Source organism: Piliocolobus tephrosceles, chromosome 14 (genome assembly GCF_002776525.5).
Source record: "Piliocolobus tephrosceles isolate RC106 chromosome 14, ASM277652v3, whole genome shotgun sequence".
Classification (NCBI taxonomy): domain Eukaryota; kingdom Metazoa; phylum Chordata; class Mammalia; order Primates; family Cercopithecidae; genus Piliocolobus; species Piliocolobus tephrosceles.
In genome coordinates this window covers 64139289-64158136 of record NC_045447.1, presented here as the reverse complement: position 1 = coordinate 64158136, position 18848 = coordinate 64139289, and the positions used below count along the sequence as shown (strand labels likewise).

General features: G+C 35.8%; 1 protein-coding gene across 1 annotated transcript in view; it reads left to right on the top strand.

Moving 5' to 3' along the window:
• CCDC171 (coiled-coil domain containing 171) overlaps positions 1-18848 on the top strand; it is a 288764-nt gene that overhangs the window by 205162 nt on the left and 64754 nt on the right. Inside the window, exon 21 of the mRNA XM_026453886.1 lies at positions 1808-1993. Coding sequence (XP_026309671.1) covers positions 1808-1993 — 186 coding nt within the window. The remainder of the gene's footprint in view (positions 1-1807; positions 1994-18848) is intronic.

The window sequence follows — 18848 nt, the reverse complement described above, 5'->3', positions numbered from 1 at the left end:
CAGCGCAGAGAGGGATGTTAATAAATAGAAATAGAACTGGAGTGCTGAGAGGAGACTGTTAGATTTGATGTTTTGAAAGCTGAGGGTTTGGTTGTAATAGCACAATGTGGAGAGTTCGGCAACTGTTTAACAGGGAGTAAAAGGTTGAATATTCTGTACAATCTTAGCACTATACAAATATCAGTGACATATTAGATATATCTTTTACTAGTTGACTCTGAAAATGAGGCAACTTTCCTCTGTGCCTTGTGATCATTCTCATTAATTTATATTAACTTAGGTAAATTATCAGACATCTGTTTTTATGCTACACTATTGGCTTTTAAAATTTCTTCAGTGTTGAAAAATGCACTCTTAAATTGTTGAGGAATGCACACTTAAAAAGAGAAATAAGAGTTTTAAAAGACAGTTGCTTCATGGAAGTGGCAGGCAAGGTACCTGCTGCCAAAATAAAACTGAGTGCTTATGTATTATAATATAGAAGGACCCATGTAATTGATTTATCCTAAAACTTAGTTTCAGCAAAAGTCTTTCTCTTTGTATGAACTGCGTGCTTGCTGTTGTTGGCCCACGAGGAAACTGTGAATATGCTCATTTCTATTTTTGTCTTATTTGTCAGAAAAATAAAAGACAAAGTCTATATTCAGTTACAATAATTACTAGATGCTTAGAATCAAAAGGATGTTTTTCCTGCTTTTTCCTCCCAGATTTTTTGAAATTTCAAATCAACCTGCTTTATATTTGTGGTGAATGATATTAATACACCTCAAATCCTTTTTTACAATGGGAAAGTTAGAAATTTTAAATAGATACATGTATACCTTGTGTATTTAAGTGGCCTGAATGGTTCCCTTGAGTTTTCCATGTATATTTCTCAGGTTATCTACCTTTTGTGAAACCTTCCTTGTTTTTACAATTCACTATGTCTCTGTTGTTTGTCGTATCTAAGTTTCATTTGTTTAAATGTTTTGAACAGGAGATAATATAAACTTGTCTTGCCCTGAATTCTACATCCCTATCTAGAACTGTCATTAGTTATTCCAGAGCAGAGTACTGTGCCCTCCAAAGCAGGCACGATATCGTAAAAACCATGTTGTGTATTATGGTATGGATTTTGTTGGCAGATGTTTATATATGAATATTCTTTCATACAACAAATATTGAACACTCACTGAGGGCCAGGCACTTTTCTCGGTTGGATGAAAAGCTAAATGAAGTCCCTGCTTTGTGGAGCTACAACTTTATATGTGTGGTTGGTGGCAGGGTGTGGACAGGCAATAAAAAAAGTGAGATGAATTTAGATAATGACAGTGGCTGTGAAGAAAATAAAACAAGATGGTATAAAAGTGTGAGTGGGAGTTGGAGAGGTGTAGACATGTAAGACCTGCCTAGGAGAAGACATTTGACTGGGGAGACCCGAATAATAACATACACTGAACACAAACTTTTAGGTGATCAGTTAAAAGCCAAGGAAATTGTTAAAGGTTTTAATTCCCACAATCATAATCTTTATAAAAAGTATTCATGTATGAAAACTTAAACTGAGCATCATGGATTTATTTGGAATTTCAAATGAGTTTTCTAAGATTTTATTTGACTGAAAATGAAAACTAAGTATGGCTATTGTGCTTTAAAAATCACAGTAGTATTTTTATCTTGACTTATGCAATTAAGAAAAGCTAATTGTATTTTTTTGATGTATCAAATGCCTAGAAATGTTTGTATTATATTCCTTTAATTTTGAAGACAAAATAATAACAATGCAGTTAGCTTTATAGCTGATTCTCCCCCCTCCCACTTTTTACAGAAATTGATCACCCATGAGAAGTTTGAAAGTGCATGTGAAGAACTAAATAATGCATTACTTCGGGAACAGCAGGCACAAATGCTATTGAATGAACAGGCACAACAACTACAGGAATTGAATTATAGACTTGAATTGCACTCCAGTGAGGAAGCTGACAAAAACCAAACTCTTGGAGAAGCTGTTAAGGTAAGAGAATAAAGGGATATTTGCATAAAGGAATATTTTATCTATGCGTGGATCTTAGAGGGAATTATGATATCTCCTGAATAGGAATAGATCCCAAGATGTGAAATTTTATTCTATGAAGATAGAATGAAACATGGTTCTAAGACCTCGGTTATAAGCCTGCATTCGTATGTATTGAGAAGGTAAAAGTAGGCTTTACTTGCTTGTTGAAAACAAAGTGAAGATCTTTTCCAGTAATAATAACGATTATTATTAACAGTAAAATTAACAGTAAATTTTTTGTTTCTTTTATCTTCCTTATTTCTTCCTCTCTTTAGAGTTTTCCTTTTCTTGTTTTGTACCCAATGGACTTTGGAAACTCCACGCATCTTTTGGATTCTGGAAGGTTTTGGTCTGGGTCTGATTCTTATATAAGTACATATTTGGGTAAGAGGGAGGTTTAGTTAGAAAGAGTTCTGTCTGTCATATATTTGTGGTAAAGGTATTTCAAAGGAAAAAGAGAAGCTATCATTTAAAAGTTGAGAAAATTTCATTAACGGATTTAGGACTATAGTACTTTCTGGAAATGTTGCCTACAAAGTATAATAGAATTCTAGTTTTTGATTATAAAACTGGTGGATTTATCACTAGTGAGATTATATACGTTGGAATGGAACTAAATCCAGGGAAAACAACAGCGATATAGCCTCTATATAGGATATCATACTTAATACAATTAATCAACTCAGTGTTGGTATTAACTTATACAAATATATCTATTTTTTTCTGATATCTTTTTTTTTTTTTTTTTGAGACGGAGTCTCGCTCTGTCACCCAGGCTGGAGTGCTGTGGCCGGATCTCAGCTCACTGCAAGCTCCGCCTCCCGGGTTCACGTCATTCTCCTGCCTCAGCCTCCCGAGTAGCTGGGACTACAGGTGCCGCCACGTCGCCCGGCTAGTTTTTTTTTGTGTAGTTTTTAGTAGAGACGGGGTTTCACCGTGTTAGCCAGGATGGTCTCGATCTCCTGACCTCGTGATCCGCCCGTCTCGGCCTCCCAAAGTGCTGGGATTACAGGCTTGAGCCACCGCGCCCGGCCTGATATCTTAATAATACTATTATGATCAATGATAAAACAGCCAAACTTTATTGTTAACTTCCTGTTTTTCAGGCACTATGCTAACTACTTTAAAACACTTCTGTACTCGTCACACAAACTGTATGGGATTATTCCTGTTTTATAGATGAGAAAACAGATGCAGAGAGGTGACATAACTTACACATTTCTTAGTAAGTAATGGATCTAGGGAGTCAGATTTCCATCCATCTTCCTAACCACCACATGTATGTTCCAGCATCCATTTGCCAGGCTTGGTGTTACTCTTGCTACATGAGTTATTCATTTTAAACTACCTCTGTGAGGTAGGTACTATTGTTATGATTTTGATTTTTTTTTGTTTGTTTAAATTTAGAGACTTCACTAAACTTGCCCAGGGTATCCTGTAAATGTTGAAACTGGGATTTAGTTTTCAGAAAAATTAGAAAAATTTGAAATCTAAAGCAAGAAAATACACATGAATTTAAAGAGGAAAATATAGATGTCCTTTAAGAAGAGGAAAAAATGACCAGGATGGTATTAGTATTTTAGAGTATATTTTTCCAAATATATGTATTAAATCGAACCATTTGAAATTGCTATTTTTATAAGTGAAAACTAGACAAATGCCAGCAATTTCAAATGGCTCAACCTAATACATATTATTTTTCTTACATAAATGAGAACATACTTATATACTGTTTTGAAACATACTTGTATTACTTAGTAATAGATTGTGAGCATTCTTGCTTACCAACTGATATGACTGTGAATTTTTTTTCACTTTTTTTTACACAAGTAATAAATATTTATTGTGGAAAAATAAGAAAATATAGATGAAGAAAAATTAAAATAATCTCAAATCATATCACCTGATATATCCAGCATCAACATTTTGATATATATATATATTCTAGACTTTATGTTTTACAAATATAGAAATATAACTGAATACAGGTTAATAAAAATACAATCATACTGTTATACATATTGTTTTTTACTTACTTTCTTCAAACACCATGTCAAGGATTTCTTTCTATGCTACTAAGTATAGTGGTATTTGTCAGGCCTTTGAGCCGAAGCTCAGCCGTTGTAACCCCTGTGACCTGCACACATACGTCCAGATGGCCTGTAGGAGCCAAGAAGTCTGGAGCAGCTGAAAAACCACAAAAGAAGTGAAACAGCCAATTCCTGCCTTAACTGGTAACCCACCTTACGACATTCCACCATTATGACTTGTTCCTGCCTTACCCTAACTGATCAGTCATGACATTCTTCTCCAGGACAGTGGATCTCATGATCTCACCACCATGCACCTCCATGACGCCCTCCCCTGCTGACAACAGATAACCACCTCTAACTGTAACTTTCCACTGCCTACCTGAGTCCTACAAAGCTGCCGCTCTCCTATCTCCCTTTGTTGACTCTCTTTTCAGACTCAAATCACTTGCACCCAAGTGAATAAACAGACTTGTTGCTTATAGAAAGCCTGTTTAGGTGGTCTTCTATATGGACACATGTGACAGTATCATCATTTCATGGCTGGTTGAATTCTTTTGGATGTACATTTTTTCTTTTTCTTTTTAACTGACAAATAATTGCATACATTTAGGGTATGTTTTGATGTTTTGCTACATGTATGCATTGTGGAATGTTCAAATCAGGCTAACATTCATCTTTTCACATACTTATCATTTCTTTGTGGTGAGAACATCTAATATCCACTTTTTTTTTTTTTTTTACCATTTTGAGATATACATTATTATTATTAACTATACTTACCTTTCTGTACAATAGATCACCAAAATTTATTCTTCTTGTCTAGCTGAAACTTTGTACCCTTTGATTAACATTTGCCCATCCCCACTCGCGACTTCTAGTAATCACTTCAATGTACTGTATGTAATTTATTAACCTAATTTGATATTATAGATTTGGATTTATCCCAGCTTCTTCCTCCTCCTTCTCCTCCACCTCTTCCTCTTCCTTCTCTCTCTCCTTTCCCTCCCCTTCTTCCCTTTTTTCTCTTCTGCTTCTCCGCCTCCTTTTGCTATTATAAGTAACTATTAAGATGAACAACCTGGTATCTAAATGTTATGCACGTATCTGTGATTATTTCATCAGGATGAATTCCTAGATGAGGAATTACTAGGTCAGAAACCACATACATTCAAATAATGTACATATTATCAATTGGCCTACAGCACGTCTCTACTGATTACATTCTCTCCTAAGATATATGAGAATTGCACCTTTGGCCTTACCTGGCTATTACTGTTTAAAACATTTTTGACAATTTGATAGATATGTCCTTGTTACTTTAATTTGTATTTCTTTTATTATTAGTTGAGTTGAAAACTTTTATAAGTATATTGGTCATTAAACAACATTTTTATGCTTCATGTCCTATTAATAGATAATGTAATGAACTGTGCTTTGGAAATGCATCTGTGTCATATTGAAGTCTTTTTCTCTGTTACAGTTTGTGTTTAGGTATAATATCTTCCAGCAGATAAAGAGATGTTCAGGTTAATTTTTTTAAATTGCCAGTAGCTTAAATATTGTTGTCAGGAGTGGAGAATTGTTTAATTACTATCTCTTAATTAGAACTAGCAGGTGGTAATGTGAAAATGCTCTCTTGTGGGAGGCAACATGGTTCAATGGAAAAAGCACTGGCCTTGGAACAAGTATTCCTGAATTCAAATCCCAGCTCTGTTGCTTGGGCAAATTGCTTAACCTTCTGAGCCTCAGTTTCCTCTTCTGCAGAAATAAGGATAATGATACTTAAGTTATAGGATGTTTATGAGAATGAATTAAGATTCCATTTGAAAAGCAAGTGTATGCTTGTTAAATATTCTGTTATGTTTTCAGTAATGCTTTAAAAAATAGTTGTAAAAAATATGTTGTATGCATAACTTCTTTTAAAAAACAAAGTATATTGTTTCTTCTTTTTAAAAACAAAAGAAGACCGTGAGTAGAAGATGTGGATACAGAAGAAAAAACAAATTATCCATGATTTATAATCTGAAAGCAATCACTTAACATTTTGGGAATTCTGTTTTAAATCATATCTTTTTTTTTTTTTTTTTTTTTAAGGACAGGGCCTCACTCTGTTGCACAGGCCACGACCTCCCAGGCTTAAGTAATTCTCCTGTCTCAACCTACCAAGAAGCTGGGTCTACAGGCACATGCCACCACACCCAGCTAATTAAAAAAATTTTTTTTGTAGAGATGGAAACTCCCTGTGTTGCCCAGTCCTGGTCCCAAACTCCTGGGTTCAAGCGATCACCTTGTCTTGGCCTCCCAAAATGCTGGAATTACAGGTGTGAGCCACTGTGCCCAGCCTAAATCATTCCTTTATATGTAATAGTTTTTATAAATAATACTTTAGACTGGATCTTCAGAATGGCCTTTTGTTTTAATACAGCTAAATCTTGGATTAGACATTCCCTGCAATAAATGCAGTGCATTAAGACGTAAAGGAAATCTCCAAGGACAAAATAAACGACAATATTTTCAAACATCAGTATGTGGAAATCAAAGTTAACACTGAGTAGATGCTAGGTTTGTCCTGGAGGCAAATACAGGTTGAGCATCCCTAATTTGAAAATCCAAAATCCAAAATGCTCTAAAATCAAACTTTTTGAGCACTGACATGACACTCAAAGTAAATGCTCATTGGAGCATTTTGGATTTCAGGTTATCAGATTTGGGATGGTCAACCAGTAAGTATATAAATAATGCAAACATTCCAAAGTGCAAAAATATTCAAAATCTAAAATACTTCTGGTCCTGAGCATTTTACATAAGGGATGCTCAGCCTATACCAATATTCATCCTGGAAACAGGAGACTCAGCTTTGGGTTCTACCTGCAGATAGGAGCTTGAACCTAAAGCTCCCACATTAAGAAATTGCTTAATAACCTGAAAGGGATAATCAGTTGTTCTAGGCAAAAGCTAAGGCAAAAGTCTATCTGGATAAAGGCTTGCCTAATCTAGTTCCTTCAGAAGCCCCCAAAGAGTAGCGAAGTAACTGACACATGAATAGGTAGACATATATTAATCTTTTTTTTTTTTTTTTTTTTTTGAGACAGAGTCTCACTCTCTTCCTAGGCTGGAGTGCAGTGGCCGGGTATCAGCTCACTGCAAGCTCTACCTTCCAGCTTCAAGTGATTCTTCTGCCTCAGCCTCCCAAGTAGCTTGGACTACAGGTGTGTGCCACACCTGGCTAATTTTGTATTTTTAGTAGAGACGGTGTTTCACCATATTGGCCAGGATGGTCTCGATCTCCTGACCTTTTGATCTGCCTGCCTTGGCCTCCCAAAGTGCTGGGATTACAGGCGTGACAGATAATATTAATCTTACATGCAGCCACATTGCTAAACTCTCTTGTCATTTCTAGTGCTTTATCTGTACTGTCTAGGGCATAGACAGTAATATTAATCTGATAGTGATAATTTTGTTTTTTGTTTTCAAACCTTATCCTTTTAGGTTTTTTTTTTTTTTTTTCTCCTGCTTTACTGGCTAGGATAAAGTGTTGGGTGGAGGTAGAGGTGGTAGGCATCCTTATCTTGTTTCCAGTCTTAAAGACAATCTTTCTAAGATTTCTTCATTAAGAGGAAGTTTGATGTAGGTTTTTAGTTGATAATCCTTGTTGGGTTAGGGAAGTTATCTTCCTATATTATGCATAATTTAAAAATCATGTGCCGGGCACAGTGGCTCACTCCTGTAATCCCAGCACTTTGGGAGGCTGAGGTGGGCAGATCACCTGAGGGCAGGAGTTCGAAACCAGCCTGGCCAACATGGTGAAACCCTGTCTCTATTAAAATACAAAAATTAGGCGTGGTGGCGGGCACCTGTAATCCCAGCTACTCGGGAGACTGAGGCAGGAAAATCACTTGAACCTGGGAGGCAGAGGTTGCAGTGAGCTAAGATGGTGCCATTGCACTCCAGCTGGGTGACAGAGTGAGACTCTGTCCCCCGACCCTACCCCCCCCCACAAAAGAAAAATCATGAATGGATGTTGGATGTTATGAAATACATTTTGTGCATCTATTTAGATAATCATATGACTTTTCTCACTTATTCTGTTGGCATGTTGCATTATATCAGGTAATAGCAAACTGTGATTTGTGTTTGTACAGCCCGTGAGCTAAGAGTGGTTTTTACATTTTTAAGGGATTATAAAAAATAAAACCACAGAACAACATGTGATACAGATGGCATGTGGTACACAAAGCCTAAAATATTTCATATCAGAAGTTTGCTGATGCCTGGGTTATATTTTAGTATTCTAATGTTAAACCAGCCTTGTATTCCTGAAATAAACCCATTGTAGCTGTGATGATTTTTTAAAAATACATTGCTGCACCCAATTTCTTAATTTTTCACTTGAGACTTTTCGATCTATAGTCTTAATTGGAATTGTCTTGTAATTTATCTTTCTCCTACTGTCATTATCACTTTCTTGAAATCAGGATTTTGCTGATATGAAAGGACTTCTCTTCCCACTCCAAACACAGGAAGTGGTGTCTTAGTGCATTTTGTGCTACTATGACAGAATAGCACAGATGGAGTAATTAAATAACAGTAGAAATCTATTTCTCTAGGTTCTGGAGGCTGGCACCAATATCAAGGTACTGGCATCTGGTGAGGACCTTCTTTATCTGTCATCCTATGGCCGAAGGCAGAAGGGCAAGAGAGTGCTTGCACACTCTAGGGGAAGGAAGTAGGGAAGGGGGCCAAACCCATCCTTTTATAAGAAATCCCATTTCATGGGTTAATTTATAACTAACTCACTCCCACGATAACTGTATTCATTTATGATGGCAGAGCCCTGATGACCTAATCACCTCTTAAAGGTCTCACCTCTCAGCACTGTTGCATTGGAGATTAAGATTTTAACACATGAACTTCGGCAAACATATTCAAACCCTAGCAAGTGGAAACTAGAAAAAATATAACAAATGCATTTTGGGTTATAGCCAAGCTTAAACAGAGCAAAATATTCAAGTTCTAGAAATAAAGAGAACCAAAACAGCAAATGATGAGGACTCAACATCAGATGAGAAGGAGCTGAAGTCTAATTAGCTCATTGGAGTGTGCAAACCTAGCTGGAGGCCAGAGTTGATAATAATTACATTAGGGAAATCTAGGCTTTAAGCCTCAGAGAATAGGAAAGATCCACCTATGTAAAACTAGGCATCTGGAAGGGCTGCCCTACTGTGAAATGTGGATGAGAAAATCTCTGCCTAGCAGCTGCATGAGAATTTGACATCTACTCAGGGCTGTGGGTAGGAAAAGTTACTAAGGAAACTGGAATACAGGCCTGTGCTACACATAAATACAGGGTCTTAGTTTACACCTTCATGATCCAAGTACTGTTTAGTTGAGATTTAATCTTTAAAATGGTACAGTCCAGTCACCAGTGTGACCTTGTAGAAGGGAACGTGAAAATGTTCAGTAGGGATGTTTCTGCATTTCAAAGAATACACTCAAGACTGTTATGAAAAATTCAATATTTGATAATAGGATTCAATGTTACTAATCACGCAAAAGTGAATTGCACATCAATTGAGAAGATTTACACTTTAGATGGTAGAAATACTAGAAGCATTGAAATCAGCTAAATGGATGCCTTAAGGGTTTTTTTGAGCGTTCTAAGAAATAAGGTGTGAATAGAAGTTATAAGATAAGACATGAAAATATAGTCATGGAGATTATTCACTCAGTGAACATTGAGTAGACGTTGATGAAATATATTAGCAAATTGGAAGAAAGCTGAGGAAATAATACATAATGCTCTCCAGAGGGACAAAATGATGGATAATAAGAAATTAAGAGGAAAGAAAAAGAGAATGAAATATTTAATAAAAGAATGAAAGTAGAGTACCACAAGCACCTATAAACATAGTAATGAGATGACAGAATAACTAAGACAAGAGAAAGTCTTTAAAGTTATGGGAGTAAAAGGATTACTTAGAGAAGAATAACAATTAGATCCTAAGAGTAATGACTTAATTCAAAATAACTTCATTGAGGTATAATTATAACAATATGTACACTTTAAATATATAGAGCTCAGTGCCTTTTGACAAATGTATACATTGTGTAACTACCACTACAGCAGTCTGAGCTCCCTCCTCAGCCCTGCGGTTGGGGAGGCGGAGTGCAAGGTGGGCCAAGTCAGACCTGGCAAGTATGTCCTCAGGCAATGGGCACATTTGTGGAGGGCATAGTGGTCTGAGCTCCCTCCTCAGCCCTGGGGTTGGGGAGGAGCATTGACAGGGTGCAAGATGGACCAAATCAGACCTGGCAAGTACAGCCTACAGCCTATAGGGGAGCCTACAGATTCCCTGTAGCAGTCTCAAACATCAGTGCTAAGGGAGAAACCAGTGGGTGACCAGCAAGCATCCAGAGGTGTACTGAGGTTGTATAGTAAGTGTGACTTTTTAAGAAACTGCCAAAGTCTCTTTCAGAATTGGCTGCATGATTTTACATTTCCATCAGCAGTGTATGAAAGTTCCATTTGCTTCACATCCTGGTGAATACTTGGCACTGTCTTTATCTGTTGTAATGGGTGTATATGGTATATTTTTTGCATTTAATTTGCATTTACCTGATGATTAATTATGTTAATTATCTTTTAGTGTACTTAGTCATTCATATATGTTCTTTGTAAAATATCTGTTCAAACCATTTGATATTTGATTGATTGATTGATTTTTTTGAGACAAGGTCTCCCTTTGTCACCCAGGCTGGAGTGCAGTGGCGCTATCATGGCTCACTGCAACTTCTGTCTCCTGGGCTCAACTAATCCTCCCATCTCAGCCTCTCAAGTAGCTAGGACTACAGGCGCATGCCACCATGCCAGCTAGTTTTTGTAGTTTTTGTAGAGACGGAGTTTCCCTATGTTGCCCAGGCTGGTCTCAAACTCCTGGGCTCAAGCAATTCACCTGCCTCAGCCTCCCAAAGTGCCGGGAATATAGGCATGAGCCACTGTGCTTGGTCAACATTTATTATTTTAAACTTTGGGTTGTTTGTTTTATTCAATTGTAAAAATTCTTTCTATATTCTACATATAGATTCTTTTTTCAGATATATATTAATAATATTATCTTTCCGTCTTTGGTTTGCTTTTTCGTTTTCTTAACCATATCTTTCAAAGAAGAGTTTTACGTTTTGGTGAAGTATCTGTATTCTAACTGTTATTGTTGTAGTTGATGCTTTTTCTGTTTCATCTAAGAAATGTTTGCTACTATGATGTGAAAAAGATTTTACCTTTTTGACAATTATATGAGTTAATTTTTATACATTGTGTGGTGTAAGGGTTGAAGTTTATTTTTTTCCAAATAGATATTAAATTGTTCCTGTGCTGTTTAAAAAATATGATCCTTTTTCTATTGAATTACCTTGGCCCCTGTATTAAATCCTCTGTGTGTGTATATGTGTGTGTTTGTTTATTTTTTACTGGACTCTGTTTCTGTTTCATTGATCTATATGTCTTCCTTTATGTTTATTCCACAGTGTTTTAATTGCTTTGCCTTTATAGGATGCCTTGGAATTCATATTTGTAAGGTGCTGTAAGTCCTTTAACTTTGCTCTTTTTTTGAAACTGTATTTGCTGTTTAGATCTATTGAATTTCTGTACAAGTTTTAGAATCAGATTTTCATTTTCTTGTAAGACATTAAGTTTATTGATACAGGCTTTATAATATTCCATTATTATATTTTTAATTCTTGTCGGATCTGTTGTGATAATTCCTCTTTCAGTCCTCATACTGGTAATTCGTATTTTCTCTTTAGTTAGGAGTTTATTAATTTTGTTGTTCATTTTTAAAAAATAAGCTTTGGCTTTGCTAACTTATTCTATTTTTTATAATATTCTGTTATTTTTATTATTTGTTTTTTTTTTTTTTTTTTTTTAGTTTTTAAAATTTTACTTTAAGTTCTTGGATACATGTGCAGAACATGCACGTTTGTTACATAGGTATACATTTGCCATGGTGGTTTGCTGTACTTAACAATCTGTCACATTTTAGGTTAGTTTAGCCCTCCTTTTTCTAGTTGTTAAGGGATTAGCCTATTAGATCAGGAATCAGCAAAATGTGACCCACAGGTCAAAAGTAGCCCACTGTCCATATATAAAGTTTTATTGAAATGCTACTATGCCCGTTTATTAAAATATTGTCTGTGGCTGCTTTCTTAACTACAGTGGTAGTTTTAAGTAGTTGCAACAGTGACCATGTGGCTCACAATGCCTGAAATATTTACTGTGTAGTTTTTACAGGTATTGAATATTTTTTAGAACTTTTTTATAAAGTCTCTGCTATTGGCTTATTAGGTATTTCTCTTTTTTATTTTTAGGGGCTGCTGTAGTGTTTATATCTCTTTCATGTATCACAGTCTATTTAAAAATAATATACTACTTTATGTATAATACAAAAATCTTACAACACTATACTTCTGTTTATTCTCTTTCATTCTCTTTGTGTTGTTGTCATAGATTTCAATTTTACATGTCTTATAAACTCCATACTATATTATTATCATTTCATCTTTTAATAGAAAATTAGATTTTAAAGAAATTGAAAAAGAAGAAAACAGTTGTCTTTCATATATATTGCCCATATATATACCATTTTGATGCACATTTCCTTTATAAAGACACTTGTTTCCATCTAGTGTGATTTTCCTTCTGCTTGAGGAACTCCCTTTAACATTTCTTGTGATACTTGTCTTTATTTTTGAAAGGTGTTCAGTATAGATGTCTATGTTGACAGTTTCTTTTAGCACTTTAAATATGTTGTTCCCTTTTCTTCTGGTTTGCATTGTTTCTGACAAGAAATACGTGTTCATTTTACCTTTGTTTGTCTCTATGTAATGTGCCTTTTTTTCCCCTCAGATTTTGTAAAGGTTTTCTTTACAAATTTTAATTTTTAATGTTTGTGGGAACATAATAGGGTATATATATATTTATGGGGTACTTGAGATATTTTTATACAAACCTTCAATGTGTAATAATCATATCATGGTAAATGGGGTATCCATCCCTGCAACCATTTATCCTTTGTGTTGCAAACAATCCAGTTAAACTCTTTTAGTTATTTTTCAGTGTATAATTAAATTATTACTGACTGTAGCCACCTGTAGTGCCATCAAATACTAGGTCTTATTCAGTCTTTCTGTCTGTTTTTTTGTACCCATTAACCATCCCGACCTTCCCACACATCCCCACTACTCTTCTCTGCCTCTGGTAGCCATTCTGCTACTATCTATCTCCATGAGTTCAATTGTTTGGATTTTTAGCTCTTCCAAATAAGTGAGAACATGCGATGTTTGTCTTTCTGTGCCTGGCTTATTTCACTCAACATACTGACCTCCAGTTCCATCTTTGTTGTTGCAAATTACAAGATCTTATTATTTTTTATGGCTGTATAATACTCTATTGTGTATAAGTACCACATTTTCTTTATCTGTTGATGGCCACTTAGGTTGCTTCCAAATCTTGGCTATTGTGAACAGAGCTGCGACAAATGTCGGAGTGCAGATATCTCTTTAATATACCAATTTCCCTTATTTTGGGTATATACCCAGCAATGGGATTGCTGGATCATGTGGTAGCTCTATTTTTAGTTTTTTGAGGAGCCTCCAAACTGTTCTCCATAGTGGTTGTACTAATTTACATTCCCACCAACAGCATACAAGGGTTCCTTTTTTTCCCTTGTACATCCATTTGTTACTCCCTGTCTTTAGGATAAAAGCCATTTCAACTGGAGTAAGATGATATACCTCATTGCAATTTTGATTTGCATTTCTCTGATGATCAATGATTTTGAGCACCTTTTCAAATTTGTTTGCTATTTGTGTGTCTTCTTTTAAAAAGTGACAATTTACGTCTTTTGCCCATTTTAAAATCAGATTATTAAATTTTTTTCCTCTAGAGTTGTTTGAGTTCCTTATATTTTCTGGTTATTAATCCCTTGTCAGATGGGTAGTTTACAAATATTTTCTTCCATTCAGTGGGTTGTGTCTTCACTTTGTTGATTGTTTCTTTTGCTGTGCGGAAGAAACATTTAACTTGATGTAGTCCCATTTGTCTGTTTTTTCTTTGGTTATCTGTGCTTGTGGGATATTACTTAAGAATTTTTTGCTCAAACCAATTTCCTAGAGAGTTTCCCCAGTGTTTTCTTGTAGTAGTTTTATAGTTGGAGGTGTTAGATTTAAGTCTTTAATCCATTGTGGTTTTATTTTTGTATATGACAAGAGATAAGGTTCTAGTTTCATTCTTCTGCATATGGATATTCAGTTTTCCCAGCACCATTTATTGAAGAAATTATCTTTTCCCAAGTTTATGTTCTTAGCACCTTTGTCGAAAATGAATTCACTGTAGGTGTGTGGATTTGTTTCTGGGCTCTCTACTCATTCCATTGGTCTATGTGTCTGTTTTTATGCCAGTACCATGCTGTTTTGGTTACTGTAAATTCTGTAGTATAATTTGAGGACAGGTAATAGGATTCCTTCTTTTTGCTCAGGATAGGTTTGCCTATTCTGGGTCTTTTGTGGTTTCATGTAAATTTTAGGATTGTTTTTTCTATTTGCATGAAGAATATTTTTGGTATTTTTATAGGGATCGCATTGAATTTGTAGATTCCTTTGGGTAGTATGGACATTTTAACAATATTGATTCTTTCAGTCCATGAACATGGAATATATTTCCTTTTTTGTTTTGCACCCTTTTCCATTCTTTCCATCATTGTTTTATAGTTTTCATTGTGGAGATCATTAACTTATTTGGTTAAGTTAATTCCTAGGCATTTTATTTTATTTTATTTGTGGCTATGATAAATGGGATTACTTTTTTATTGTTTTCTTCAGATTGTTTACTTTTGGCATATGGAAATGCTACTGAATTTTGAATGCTGATTTTGTATCCTGTAGCTTTAGTGAATTTGTTTATCAGTTCTAATGGTTTTTTGGTGGAGTTTCTAGGTTTTTCCAAATATAAGATAATATAATCTGCAAACAAAGATAATTTGACTTTTTCCTTTCTAATTTGGAGGCCCTTTATTTCTTTCTCTTGTTTGATTGCTGGAGCTAGGACTTCCAGTACTATGTCATGTAACAGTGGTGAAAGTAGGCATCCTTGCCGTGTTCAGATCTTAGAGGAAAGCGTTTCAGTTTTTTCCTTATTCAGTATGATACTAGCTGTGGGTCTATCATATATGGCTTTTATTATGTTGATATATGTTCCTTATATCCCCATTTTTTGAGGGTTTTTTAAAATCATGAAGGGATGTTGAATTTTATCAAATGCTTCTTTCAGCATCAATTGAAATGATTATATGGTTTTTGTCCTTAATTCTGTTTATATGGTGTATCACATTTATTTGCATATGTTGAACCATCCTTGTATCCTGGGATAAATCCCACTTGGTCATGTTGAATGATCTTTTTAAATGTTGAATTTGGTTTGCTAATATTCTGTTGAGGATTTTTGCCCCAATATTCATAATAAATATTGGTCTTTAGTTTTCTTTTTTTGATGTGTCTTTGTCTGATTTTGGTAAGGTTTCCTTTTTATTACTGGTTTCTGGAAGTTTGATTATGACAAATGGTGTGGTTTCTTTGTGTTTTTCCTGCTGGAGGTTCATTGAGCTTTATTTGTTTTATTTTATTTTTAAATTTTAATTAATTTTTTATTTTCAGCTTTTAAGTTTAGGGGTACATGTGCACAATGTGCAGATTTGTTACCTACGTAAATGTGTGCCGTGGTGGTTTGCTGTACAGATCATCCTATCACCCAGGTATTAAGCCCTGCATCCATTAGCTATCCTTCCTGATCCTCTCCCTCCTCCCAACCTGCACCCTCTGATAGACCATAGTATGTATTGTTCCCCACTGATTGACCATGTGTTCTCGTTTAGCTCCCACTTATAAGTGAGAACATGTAGTATTTGGTTTTCTGTTCTGTATTAGTTTGCCAAGGATAATGGCCTCCAGCTCCATCCATGTCCCTGCAGAGGATATGATCGCATTCCTTTTTTTGGCTGCATGGTATACTCCATGGTATATATGCTTGACATTTTCTTTATCCAGTCTGTCACTGATGGGCATTTGGGTTGATTCCATGTCTTTGCTATTGTAAATAGTGTTGCAGTGAACATATGCATGCATGTGACTTTATAATGGAACAATTTATATTCCTTTGGGTATATACCCAGTAATGAGACTGCTAGGTTAAATGGTATTTCTTGTTCTTGGTCTTTGAGGAATCGCTATACTGTCTTCCACATGATCAAACTAATTTACACTCCCACCAACAGTATAAAAATATTCCTTTTTCTCAACAACCTTACCAGCATTGGTTGTTTTTTGAGTTTTTAGTAATAGGCACTCTGACTGGTATGAGATGGTATCTCATTGTTTTGATTTGCATTTCTCTAATAATCAGTGATGTTGAGCTTTTTTTCATATGTTTGTTTGCCTCATGAATGCCTTCTTTTGAGAAGTGTCTGTTCATGTCCTTTGGCCACTTTTTTTTTTTTAATTTATTTATTTTTTATTATACTCTAAGTTCTAGGGTACATGTGCGTAACGTGCAGGTTTGTTACATATGTATACTTGTGCCATGTTGGTGTGCTGCACCCATCAACTCGTCAGCACCCATCAATTCATCATTTATATCATGTATAACTCCCAATGCAATCCCTCCCCCCTCCCCCTGCCATGATAGGCCCCAGTGTGTGATGTTCCCCTTCCCGAGTCCAAGTGAGCTCATTGTTCAGTTCCCACCTATGAGTGAGAACATGCAGTGTTTGGTTTTCTGTTCTTGTGATAGTTTGCTAAGAATGATGGTTTCCACCTGCATCCATGTCCCTACAAAGGATGCAAACTCATCCTTCTTTATGGCTGCATAGTATTCCATGGTGTGTATGTGCCACATTTTCTTAATCCAGTCTGTCACAGATGGACATTTGGGTTGATTCCAAGTCTTTGCTATTGTGAATAGTGCCGCAATAAACATACGTGTGCATGTGTCTTTGTAGTAGCATAATTTATAATCCTTTGGGTATATACCCAGTAGTGGGATGGCTGGGTCATATGGTACATCTAGTTCTAGATCCTTGAGGAATTGCCATACTGTTTTCCATAATGATTGAACTAGTTTACAATCCCACCAACAGTGTAAAAGTGTTCCTATTTCTCCACATCCTCTCCAGCACCTGTTGTTTCCTGACTTTTTAATGATTGCCATTCTAACTGGTGTGAGATGGTATCTCATTATGGTTTTGATTTGCATTTCTCTGATGGCCAGTGATGATGAGCATTTTTTCATGTGTCTGTTGGCTATATGAATGTCTTCTTTTGAGAAATGTCTGTTCATATCCTTTCCCCACTTTTTGATGGGGTTGTTTGTTTTTTTCTTGTATATTTGTTTGAGTGCTTTGTAGATTCTGGATATTAGCCCTTTGTCAGATGAGTAGATTGCAAAAATTTTCTCCCATTCTGTAGGTTGCCTGTTGACTCTGATGGTAGTTTCTTTTGCTGTGCAGAAGCTCTTTAGTTTAATTAGATCCCATTTGTCAATTTTGGCTTTTGCTGCTGTTGCTTTTGGTGTTTTAGACATGAAGTCCTTGCCCATGCCTATGTCCTGAATGGTACTACCTAGGTTTTCTTCTAGGGTTTTTATGGTATTAGGTCTAACATTTAAGTCTTTAATCCATCTTGAATTAATCTTCGTATAAGGAGTAAGGAAAGGATCCAGTTTCAGCTTTCTACTTATGGCTAGCCAATTTTCCCAGCACCATTTATTAAATAGGGAATCCTTTCCCTATTTCTTGTTTCTCTCAGGTTTGTCAAAAATCAGATCTTTGCCCACTTTTTAACAGGGTTGTTTGTTTGTTTGTTTTGTAAATTTAAGTTCCTTATAAATGCTAGATATTAGACCTTTGTCAGATGCATAGAATTGCAAAAATTTCTCCCATTCTTAGGTTGTCTGTTTACTCCACTGATCGTTTCTTTTGCTTTGCAGAAGCTCTTTAGTTTAGTTAGATCCCATTTGTTAATTTTGCTTTTGTTGCAATTGCTTTTGGTGTTTTTGTCATGAAATCTTTGCCTGTGCCTATGTCCTGAATGGTATTGCCTAGTTTTCTTTTTCTGTTTTTTTTTTTTTAATAGTTTTGGTTTTTTTGTTTTTTTTTTTTGAGACATAGTATTGCTCTGTCGCCCTGGCTAGAGTGCAGTGTCCGGATCTCAGCTCACGGCAAGGTCCGCCTCCCGGGTTTAGGCCATTCTCCTGCCTCAGTCTCCCAAGTAGCTGGGACTACAGGCACCCGCCACCTCGCCAGGCTAGTTTTTTGTATTTTTTAGTAGAGATGGGGTTTCACCGTGTTAACCAGGATGGTCTCGATCTCCTGACCTTGTGATCCGCCCGTTTCAACCTCCCAAAGTGCTGGGATTACAGGCTTGAGCCACCGCGCCCGGCCTAGTTTTGGTTTTTATATTTAAGTCTTTAATCCATCTTGAGTTGATTTTTGTATATGGTATGAGGAAGAGGTCCAGTTTCAGTTTTCTGCATATGGCTAGCCAGTTCTCCCAGCACCATTTATTAAATAGGGAATCCTTTCCCCATTGCTTGTGTTTGTCAGGTTTGTCAAAGATCAGATGGTTGTAGATGTGTAATCTTATTTCTGGCTTCTTTATTCTGTTCCATTGGTCTATGTGTCTGTTCTTGTACCAGTACCATGCTGTTTTGATTACAGTAGCCTTGTAGTATAGTT